Source organism: Podarcis muralis, chromosome 12 (genome assembly GCF_964188315.1).
Source record: "Podarcis muralis chromosome 12, rPodMur119.hap1.1, whole genome shotgun sequence".
NCBI lineage: Eukaryota > Metazoa > Chordata > Lepidosauria > Squamata > Lacertidae > Podarcis > Podarcis muralis.
This window is the reverse complement of record NC_135666.1, coordinates 26,346,777-26,358,552: the sequence shown is the minus strand read 5'-3', so window position 1 is coordinate 26,358,552 and position 11,776 is coordinate 26,346,777. Positions and strand designations below refer to the sequence as shown.

Genomic DNA, 11,776 nt, shown 5'->3' with positions numbered 1-11,776 from the left:
TTAGCAGAATTCAGCTTCAGTTTATTTGCTCTCATCCAATCCACTACTGCCTCCAAGCACCATTACCTGTAATAAAAAAATTACTTGTAGATAATGCAGGTGGCTTGCATTTTCACATTTGGTCATAAGATGGAGCAGTTTCATTTTTAGACAACACATCCATTCGCTATTGTGGGCCCATCTGCACCTTCTCAAAAAACACATTGCTTTGGACTTTCTGCCTCTCTCTCTCTCTCTCTCTCTCTCTCTCTCTCTCTCTCTCTCTCCCCCCCTCTCTCTCTGGACAAACCAAATGAAGTTTTTACTGATCAGAGAATATATGGGGTTTTGCATAGCTTAAATCCAGTTTCTTACTAACTGACAGTAACACAGTAAGGTTTCAGAACCAATAGTGTAACACCAGGCAGTGTTCACCACTTCACAGTTGTTGGATTATCGCATTTTCTCCTGACACCTTACTCCTCTGTGCTGCTGTATACGCCCCCTCTAGCCAAACTTGGCCCTCCTCACTTCATTCCGTTTTTGTTCCTATTGCTGTTTATTTCCAGATTCAACGTTTTTTCCTTTCTGGGTGGATTTATCTTGGAGGAATTCTCTCTGCACTTATTAATGGGGTTACTTCTCTCTCAGCTTCATCTGAAGGCAAGTTATGTTTGAAGCTATAGTTTGTCCATGAGACATCAGATATACATTACAACTTTATTTCAAAATGAGACAAGTCAATTGGAAAGAATAAAAAATGAGAAGCAGGAAAGTATTTTGTGAAAAACAGAAACTAAATGGATCTTGGTATCAGCTAATAGTGTTATGATACTAGTTTCTAAATAATAACCTTTCTCCTTGCATGAAACTTTTGTATATTACAACTCAGTAGATCTGACTCTTAAGGATCTGCACATCACTTTGAGCTTAGCAGTATGGGAGGATGCTGCAAGGCTGCAGTTCACCCCACAGGACCAAGATCATATAGGTGACAAGTGGTTCACACATTCAAAGAACTACTATGCAGAAGCATTTCAAATTGTTTGGAAGCTGCAAGCTGAGATTTGGCCTTCATGCAATTGAACAAGGGAATCTAAGGTTTTTAAACATTGGTGTGTGTGTGTGTGTGTGTGTGTGTGTGTGTGTGTGTGTAAAACATTCTGTCTTGAATAAGACCATTTGGTAAGGCATCATCTAGCTACACTGGGAAAGGTTTTTGAGGAGCAGGTTATAAGAAGTACATAAAAATGGGAGCATATAGGTGTGTTACTTTGCTTAAACACCATCCTGTAATTTTACACACACACACAAGATATGGAGTTGTAGGATGGTGTTTAAGCAAAGTTACACACTTATGTGTATGAGTATCTTCTGGTCTTAACTGAGTATGGTTTCTTAAACTGCAATTGATGCTTATTATTTGCAATGAGAGGATGGAATTAAATTTAATAAAATGTCATGTAAGCAAGTTGGCTTTAAGATGAAAGCATGTGGGCCTAAATCATCACTTCATTTTTATGTACTTATTATAACCTACTCCTCAAAAACCTTTCCCAGAGTAGCTAGATAATGCCTTACCAAATTGCCTTATTCAAGACATATTGTTCTATATTGCGATGTCTTGACTTTACTGGGACTGAAAATATCCATCCTTTGGCATTCACCTGATTTAGGGTCTTAGAATTATTGCAGGTTGCAGGAAAGAAGTGGGATAGCTGCAGGTACTAAACCCCCCCCCCAAAAAAAAAAAACCCTAATGGAAATACGTTGCTTTAAAGTATTAAATACTTTATCAAAGATAAATTATTAGGCTGATTACCTTCACTAAGTAAATTCATCCCATCCTGTTTTCCATCTCCATCTTCTAAATGGCTTGGATCCAAAGATGTCTGAGAAAGGCTAACATCAGCAGAAAGCTGGTCCAGGCTGTGAAAACTCTTTCTGTAAAAACAATTAGCAATTCCAGTAACTACCTTCAAACCGCTATACAATGCAACTAGCAATTACGGTATTTTTATTACAAAGTACTATAGCAAATAGTAACTTATAGGAAAGCATCTATTTGCATCAGCGATTCCAAACAAATATGCTGTACTATAAAATAAAGCTGGAAATTTTAAAATGTGTTTTTCTTTAAATAGGATTACATAAAGGAAGAAAAGGTGTTATCCTCTACTCAGTTATGAATGCACACATTTCATTATTTAAACAGAGACACTGCGGCATTATAGTCAAGGGTACAATTCCAAAGGGAGCTCCACCGGTGATATAGGCAAGGAATTAAGAACATTTGCACTATTCTTTAAAAGTTTTAACATTCACCTGTTTCCACACACAGTGATAATTTTGATTTCATCTTGTTTGTTATTTTAATGTTGATTTTTCTAGATTTGCTGTATTTTACTATTTTTTCAAATATTTATTGTAAGCCACTCTGATAGTTTGATTGAAGAGCTAAAAATCTCAAAACAAATATTCAGTGGCCTGGTTCACACATGCTAAGCCAAATCAAAGTTTGTTCTTGGTGTAGAAGTCATGGTTAGTCTGGAGAGAGCTAAACCATAGACCCAACTTTGGATAGCATGCTAAGCCAAACTATGGCTTAGCTCAGCACAGCAGAAAAACAACAAAACAACTAGGGAGCAGCCGAGTGGCTGTCATCTGCTCCCTGGGAGCCTGCGCGTTTGGGCTAAGCCATGGCTGTGTCAGGACAATGCAGATGCGAGGATTGGCTGAGGACCTGGGCAAGGGCTGCAGCAGGATGTGGGGGCCTCTGCCAGGAGTGGAACAGTCTGTTAGTGAGGACCCTGGGAAGAGGGGCTCCCTTAACCTGCTCACTTGTCTCATCTGTCCCCATAATGAGCCCCACCTCCCTCTACAGGGCTGTCAGAACCTCTATCTGACACTCCCTCAGTGCTCACTGCACCACCCACCTCGGCATCTTCAGAAAAAAGGAGTAACCGTGCCTACGCAGATGGGGATATTTCACTAGGTCCAGCAGGAGCAAAAAGAGTAGGCAACCGAGGGTTCCGCCTACTATATGTAGTGTGATATTGCAGAAATGCTAACTGCCCTACGATGAGCCCATCCCATTTCACAAAGGGGTGTGTGTCTGATCAACAACTAAAGCTTTGACAGTTAAGAGTACCGGCCTTGCAGCTGCATTTAAAATTAGTCACGTGTATTGCCTGAAGTGCCAGCAATGTGTATATGTACTGCAGTAATCAAAACATTAAAGCCTTTGGAAATAATCCTTCAAGCCTTCCTTCTTCGGCAACTGGGAGACCGGAGACCAGCCATCCTTTACCTCTTTTCATTACATGCACTAAAATAACCTGTTGCTGCCTTGAAAAGCAGGCTATAAATATGAAAAACTAAATTATAAGCCACCTATGGAGAGGTACATTTGCTGAAATGTCCTTCATATACTGCAATGCAGCATAAAGACACTGTGAAATCCAATTTGTGCCCTAGTAATTTTGGATCAGGCTCAACAGGACATGCCGAGCTGTCTCATGCCTGCAAGACCACAGTTGCTTGATCAATTGGGCCCAAAGTCACCACATGTAAGTGAGTCAGCTGATTCACCTGGGCACCTCTCTATAAACACCAAGTCAGCAACAGTTTATCTGACCGTGGATAGGGTAATATTGGGGGAGTGGATGTTACACCCAGCTGCATTTCAGCAAATTCAGACTTGTTATGGCACAATCAAAGTGGACCTCTTTGCATCCGACATAAATTGTCAGGTTGAGAGGTTCTTCACCGGGTTTCATTGTCTGATGGTAGAAGCAACAGATGCACTAGCAGCTTTGTGGCCACCTGGTCTACTTTATGCCTTCCCTCCAGTTCCGGTTACTCCTCAACTCCTACAGAAACTTTAGGAAGAAAGGGCTCTGCTAATTTTAATGGCACCATATTGGCCATGGATGTCAGACATTCTGGATCTGGCCATAACTTCCCCATGACATTTTTCTCCTCAGTCGGACATCACCTTCATCTGAATCTAAGTTGGCTACAGTTAACAGTTTGGTTTTTGAGAGGAATGAGCCTCTGACTGAGATCTCTCGCTTCATTTCACTTCCTCAATATCCAATTCCCCATAAGGATTCATATTTTCCCCTTTAATGCAGGGCCATTAGATGCAGAATCCGCTGCAACAGCAATGCCTTTAGCTGCATGGAATTGACTGAAAGAGGCATCAGGAGGTGGCTGGCTGCCCGCCATAAGAGAGGGAGCAGTTGCCAAATTCTGAGAAGGAATGAGATAGAGCTGACTATGGGAACAGGAAGGCACAGAATTAGATTCAGGATCCGAACCCCTGGGCTCTAAAGAAAAAGCCCCTAATGGCATCTCTTTGATTGGGTTTAAGGCCTTCACTGAAAATAACACATACTGGGGAGAAAAGCGAGGCAGCCTGATGAGAAGTGCCAGCAGCAGTATTGTTAGCAGTAATAGAATATGAATGAGGCATAGCTAAACTAGGCAACTCCTGGGGTTGGGGGCTGACAGGAGAGCCCTGGAATCCCCCAAAGTCCTCCCCTTCTGAGGAGCTGTGGGAGCATGAAACATTCACATGCTGGGCTGGGTGATCCATCTCCATCACATTACATCCCACAACACAGCCTCTCTCTTTAAATGGACAGGAGACAGCCATTCAAGAACTCATCCCCTCTGTTGCTGAGCACTCATCCCTATAACAAATGCACTTCTGTGTCTCTCAGAGCTATGAGAAACAGCCCCTTCAGTATGTTTGCACTTCTGAGTCACTTTGCAAGCCACAGGACAACCAAAGCTGATGGGGGATGCAGTACACATAATTTCTTGAAAAGGCAAATTGCTTTGCAGAATGACAGCTGGACCAACACAAACACCTAATCAGAAGGTGCGGTTTGCTGGGGCTTCTTAGGCATGGCTCCCAATACAAGAGTCTCTCAAACTTTCAACTGATTCCTACCCTTCGTAAAAGTGGTCACCAAGAAGGGAAAGCAAAGGAGTGAAATAGACTATATACACTTAAGGAACTCCCCCTAAATATAAATAGGAATGCACAAAGCCAGAAACAGGGTGGCAGAAACTACAATATAAAGTCACGGGGGAAAGAACACACTGGAAGAAAACAAAGCAGAGAAAAAGTGTAAAAAAAAAAAAAGGCAGAGTTAAAAAGCTATGAAAATGGCAAACTGGGAGAAGTCCAACTGGCAAACCTAAACCCCCCCCCCCCCAACCAGGAAATTAAAGTGAAGTACATGAAGACACTTGATTTACTCAAGGAACAGGAGACCTCCACAGAAAACAGGACAACCACACAAAAAAGAACCACCCCGCAGATATAGTATTTAGTGAGAAAAGGCAGGGAGCGAGCAACAAAGAACAGTGACAGCTCGACTCAAGGCAGGAAAGCAAACTGAATTCTGGAAGCTGGTTACTTTCCTAATCAACACTTTAATGCCTCGACCACAAGGTGGTGCTGCATAACCCATACTAATGAGCTTCACCAACAACAGAATGTAGAGGGGAAGCAAATGTTGCCAGTTCCTCCTTTCCCTAATAGCTCTACCCCATGCCACCTTGCACCTTGCTCTGGAAGGTCCTTCAACTCTCTGGAATGGATTTTTAGGGGGGACTGGGGTCTGCAAATGTTGCAGTGGCCCAAAGTACCTGCTCCTCCTCCAGACAACACTGGATCAAAAGCCCTTCTGTGAGTGCAAGGGAACAAATCTGATTCCACTCCATGTTCCTATAAATTTTAGACCAACCTTTATGTTGCAGAATGTAACATGGGATGCTAAATTCAAAGTGAAATCAGCATCCAAGTGAAATCTCAGCAAATTTGAGGTAATAATGCAATTAGGCACTTCCATTTTAATATGAAAATATAATTCTAATAAATTTTAAAGGCTGAAGATGACTTAAGGCTGAACTATATAGCAAGAACATACACCTGTGGCCCTCCAAGTGTTGTTAGACTACAACTCCCATTGCTCATGCTGATGGGTTGATGGCAGTTAGAGTCTAACAAGTCCTGGAAGAGCGCATGTTGCCCACTGCTGATAAAGGGATCAGGCTGTGGAATCATGCCCCTGCCACATCTTGTATGGGAAACCCCCACTCTCTCTCCATTACGTCTGACTACTGTTAACCTTCATTAAAGGTATGATGATCCTAATGAACACTCCAGACAAATTTAGTATGTCCTTAACTACAGTTGATAAAACTTCACTGATATTTGTAAACCACTCTGGGAACCTTTTTTGGATAAAGAGTGGGATAAAAATGCCAGTAACAACAACAACAACCCCGTCTTAAACTCATTATGCAGAACAATTTGCATTGGTTCAGTTACATCACGTTAATCCATAGTTCAAAGCAATGTGAATGAGCAACAATTATCATACTCAAAAGTTACCATGGTACTCCTCATCACTCCTGTTCCTCTCGTGCTGCAGACCAAACAAACCAGATTCTGGCTTATGTTGCTCTGAATCTGGGTTCATAGCTCCTCTCCTCTAAATAAATCAAGAACAGCCAGCCAGCAAGAAACCATGAACACTCTGCACCAGCATGCTGCTTATTCATTAAACTGTAGCTTGATTTAAACTATGGTTTAATGCAGCATGTAAACGAGGTACTGTGGAGTAAAATAGATAATAAAGGTTATTCTAAGATTTGCTGGAAATGTATGTAAAATACTTTGTATTAAGTGATTCTCTGAGCAAACTCATTGAAATCAATGGACTTCAGTCATGACTAACTTAAGTTTATTGAAATTGATTTCAAAGAGTCTAAACAGAGTATGACTTAGATACCACCCAAAAAGTATTATGTGCTTATGAGTATGATTTGTTATAGCAGATGGGTTGCATCCAACTACGTCATACTCAGAGAAGACTTACTGAACTCAATATACTTGTCTAATTTGTCCATTGATTCCAATGCATCTGTACTCATGGGCATGACTTAGCTGCAGACAACCTAATGTGTTTAAGATAAATATGCTACTATATAATTCTATTCTGCTTTCTAATGTTATCTACCAGTTTCCCCCTTAAACACATACATAATCTGGTTGACAAGATGCACTAGAGTGGGGGTGGGGAGAATGAAATTTCTGGGATCTCTAGGAGCACTGCACAAATATTTCAACTTACTCATCCCATTGCTTATTTTGCTTTCGATAAAGTAGTGTATCCAAGGCAACAGCATTAACATCCAGAGCTCCTGGGGAAGGCCACTGATTGGTGAGATGGGTGGTTAATTCTTGTCTTGATCTTAAATCATTATTCTTTAGCACAGTTCTGTGAACACACAGTGAATTTGATGCCATTAGAAGTAATGTCTTAAATCACAGGAAGAAAATAGGCTCATTCTTGGAAGATCACCTGCTAGCATGCTATTCTTAAAGCACCTTTCCTCCTAGGAGACTTCTCAATCAGAGTGTTAGTACTGAAAACAAAACAAAAAACTGAAAGGAACTGTACAGAGAGAGACTTACACTACAGTATACAAGGTGACCAGTGAACTGCAAATAATGTAGAAATAAAAGCAATGAGTTAAATACTACTTCTTAAACAGCAAATATTATCCTCAGTTTTCAGTTAGCAAACAGAGCAAGTTCTAAGTTCTTAATTTATAACTTTTACAAAAGAAGAAATCAAGGTATTAAGCTCTAAAACAAATTGATCTGCCTATATCAGCAGTCTGTAGGAGAGTCCAGATTAAAGTCCAATTTCACATTTCTTTCAAGCAGAAGTGTGGTTGTCAATAGAACTACACAAGGTACAAAAATGCCGTTAACAGCTGCATTGCAACTGAAGTACCTATTGTTTTTCACTTTTATTTCATCCTGGAAAACAAACCAAGTAGAGAATTTTAAGTGCTACTTTATATTAATTCTTTTCTGGGGCAAAACTAAAAGAAAAAATGTGTTAATGAAGGTTTCCATACAGTTACTCATGGCAAACTTAATGTAGTTTTATTTTCTAGTGGTGTTCTTCAAAAACTGCATTGTGTACCTCCTAAACAGGTTGATTATATTGCACTGTGCAATTTTACTTCTACTACTGTAAAGAAAAATACTTAATTTGGGATCTATATGTGTGTCTCAATGTATTACCTATGAGTTATACCTGACACATAGGCAAAAAAACAGCAAGAAAGCCAAATAAGAGTAAAGACACAGAGAAAGTGACTTAAGTAAAAAAGTAATTTGTATCATTTTGAAAATAAGTTCACCATCTCAGGTCAGAAAAGTTACAGAAAAAGTGTCATTTCTGTAAGATCAAAAGCAGGTATACTTCACAGTGGGGAAAGTATTTAACATGGGAAAAGACTGGGAGTGTTTTTAACTTAAGAGGACAGCCATAGCTTGATTACTTACCAGTACTATGAATTCTCCTATTGGATAAATCTCCTTCACATATCCCCTCTCTATGGAATGAGTTGTCAGCACCACCTTGATGACTCAAATCTGTTGAAATTTCAAATGTCATGGATGTGAGCCCATGCAACGATGCATGTGGTGTGTTATTTGCCTCTAACTACATGTTAGTATAGTGTCAGAACTCCCAATAGCAAACAAAAACCCAACAAACTAAGGGAATCCAAGACTGTGGATTTATGGAGGAGATGACAATAGTAGAATTCTAGTTATTGACAAGCAGCATAGTTTTCTGCTCAGGGTATTTCCCAGAATTGTCACTCTTGGGAGACTTGTTACCAGTCTCCCCAAGGAACAGAAAATAAACGAGATTAGCAAAAGTTCTGGGCATACATGTAAAATATAAATCAGTGGTCTTATCTTACACAGCACTAATTCATCTAAACCATGGCATTGTATATAGGGCTGGTGGGCAAGGCCTGCGCAGCTGCTGAATTGCAAATCATTACCAAACTTAAAACCATGGAAACACCTGGCCTGAATAAAGACATTGGATTCTTATCTCACTATACATGACAAAGCCATTTTTCACCTTCTCACCCCTTGCTTTTTCCTGTAAGACCTACTGCAGTCGTTAATAGTCGTCAACAGGCTCATCACAGCTATCTGCCAATCACCCATCCCCACCCTCCTCTGAGTAATACCCCTCCCCACCTTCTCACTATATAGAAGGATCTGGCAACTTCTGTTTCAGTGTATCTGAAGAAGTGTGCATGCACACGAAAGCTCATACCAAGAACTAACTTAGTTGGTCTTTAAGGTGCTACTGGAAGCCACAAGTAGTAAGCCAAGATAAGGCTGTTTCTGCAAGTGGCTCCAAATATGCCAACTGTTACATACCAAATCCACATTTCAATTGTTCATAGCTATTTTAAGACTAAATTCAGATTGCTGGCATGTATCTGTATGCTTCCTGAAAATAATAAACCCAGCCTTACAGCACAAACCTACACTGTACAGGTCTACTCAAAATGGAACTTACTTCTAGGTAAACTGGTACTCATTGTTGCCTTAAATATGCTCGTGTCTGCAGTTAAAAGTGACAGTGTACCCAATTCTGTTTTGTTTTTAAAAATGATATACATATGGAGGGAAACTGGCACCAGAAGCAGCTGTTTCACAGGAATACTGATCCTGGAAATAATTTTTCCACATACTATTAAGTCAGATTAATACATTTTTCTGCAAGTAGTAGCCATGAAAAATTTATTAGTAGTGTAATATACACATGCCATATATTATGGGATTAGGTGGTAATCATAAGGACAGTGGTTATCAGTTGCAGCATCCTGATTGTATGATGTTATCTCCAAACATATTTACTTTGAACCTACTTTGATTTGTTTTAGATGCCAGGAAAAACCATTTTAATTTGCTAAGGCATGAGTTTCCAACACCCATAGGCACCCGTGTGCTTTCAGTACTTCCTATTGCATCTACAAAAAGTCTCAGTCAAAAAACTTTCCATTTAGTAAGAACATTGGCAGGTTTAATTGCAGATAGACGTTGGGCTGTTTAAGGCTATTTTGCAGTGCTGTTTTGAACCTTTATCTTTATTGTATTTTAAATTGGTATTATTCTTAGGTTCGCACTAGATTTTGATTTTTATAAACCAGCTTGAACTTTGGTGTGATACAAAGCGTGTAAAAATGGATTAATAAGCATTATGACAAACCACACAATGTTTTGCCATAAAGAATCCTTTATATGTTGTTACACACCAGGCAACATGGGCTTTCACATATGTGCTTGTTTTCAAAAGAAAAATATTCAACTTTTATTTTTTTATGCAAGATTTTCAAATACTCTTTTACTCATTCCTCATCCCATACTATTGACCATTTAGTAACATTATATTGCAATGCTTCTGGCACCCATCTGTCTCAAGAGACAACAGAGTGCGCCTCGGGGCGCAAGCTTGGGCAGTGTATATGGAGGTGACAAGACCTTGGTTTTGCTGTTGTGGTCCAAAGGAAAGCAGAGCAATACATTTAGCACCAGCTTGGCTGCAGGAGTTGTCAGAAGGAGGCGTACAAGGAGCCATCCAACCGTCTTAGGGACTCTACTCAGTATTTGTGCAGGTTTTACTCCTTAGCCTTTTCTTCTCCTGAATGTACTACCTTCCCAGGTTGACGAGCCCCATCTGCCCCACACTTCCCTCTACAGCACATGCAGAAACCACCTTCTTGATGGTTGAACCCACCATTGGTCTCGTCTGCTCAGAAAGCCTCCACTAACATCCCATACATCCCTATTACAGTGTAATATTTAAGCAAAAACTGCTTCCTCTGTAGGCGTAGGAAAGAAAACAAAAAAGTAACTCTGTTGAAGTTACTTAAAACACTCTCTGGTGAAAGGGCGAGAACTATGACATCATGAGTATCTGCTCAAAACCTGGCAATGTATTTGTAATGTCAAACAGCAAAAAGTAGGAACAGAGAATAGTACAGAAGAATGTGCAAACCCAGAGAAGCAGCACATACAAGGCGTATCATTTATTAATTTATATATCCCTCAATGCCCAGATGGCTTCTAAATAAGAACCCCAAGGTGCCATCTAACCTCAAGCAAGATCAATAAAGTCAATCTGCAATTAAACAGTAAATCTTAATCATAAAGAAATGCACCTGTTCCCTGCTATTACCACAAGCTACATTTCCCCCTTTTCACATTCCTCTTATGCAAGAACAACATCTGTAAGAGCTGATTTCAGGATAAGGAATCCTAAATCAACAATAAAATATATATAATGAAATTAAAAGAATACAATATAGTCAGAACAAGGATTAGGATTCTCCCCCACCCCCACCCATTGCCAATGATTTTTCGTGTACCTGGGATTTGTACAGAAAGCAGTCCAAATTCATTAAATATCTATATCACAAAACAATCTATCGATCCATGACTGGTGAAGGCAAACTGGGCAAAAATGAAAAGAGCTTGCTTGGCTCTTTTTGCCATGGCAGAATGTGCAAAGCAGAAGATGCAGCAAATACCAAGAAACTTAATACTGCTGGCCAGCAGCAATGGAATAATCTAACATCTACTTCAGAGGGGGGATTATTCTATGTAATCAATTGCAGCTTTTCACTATATGCCTCAGCCATACAATACACAGAAATTCAAGAAATATGTTAAAACGTCTGAAAACAACATAAAATTGTGTTCATAATTCAAAGGCCTTTTGAAATTAAAAAAATTAAACGGGATTCTGAAACTTAACAGGAATAGTGCCTGCCTGCTTTCTAATGGGAGGGTGTTGGGCCCACTAAACCAAAAGCACAACTCCTTGAAGACACAAGACATACACCTGGTCTTGATAATATCAGATCATAAGAGGATGTGTCCAGGTAA

At 39.9% G+C, this 11,776-nt stretch overlaps 1 protein-coding gene across 2 annotated transcripts in view; it reads right to left on the bottom strand.

The window, feature by feature from the left end:
• Positions 1 to 11,776, bottom strand: part of RUNDC3B (RUN domain containing 3B) — a 31,281-nt gene that overhangs the window by 2,006 nt on the left and 17,499 nt on the right. The window contains exons 9-10 of one of the 2 annotated variants that reach the window (XM_028749944.2): positions 7,134 to 7,280; positions 1,802 to 1,923 (exon numbers count right to left, since the gene is read on the bottom strand). In XM_028749944.2, the coding sequence (XP_028605777.1) occupies positions 1,802 to 1,923; positions 7,134 to 7,280 (269 nt within the window). The remainder of the gene's footprint in view (positions 1 to 1,801; positions 1,924 to 7,133; positions 7,281 to 11,776) is intronic. The other variant, XM_028749945.2, reaches the window with a different exon arrangement.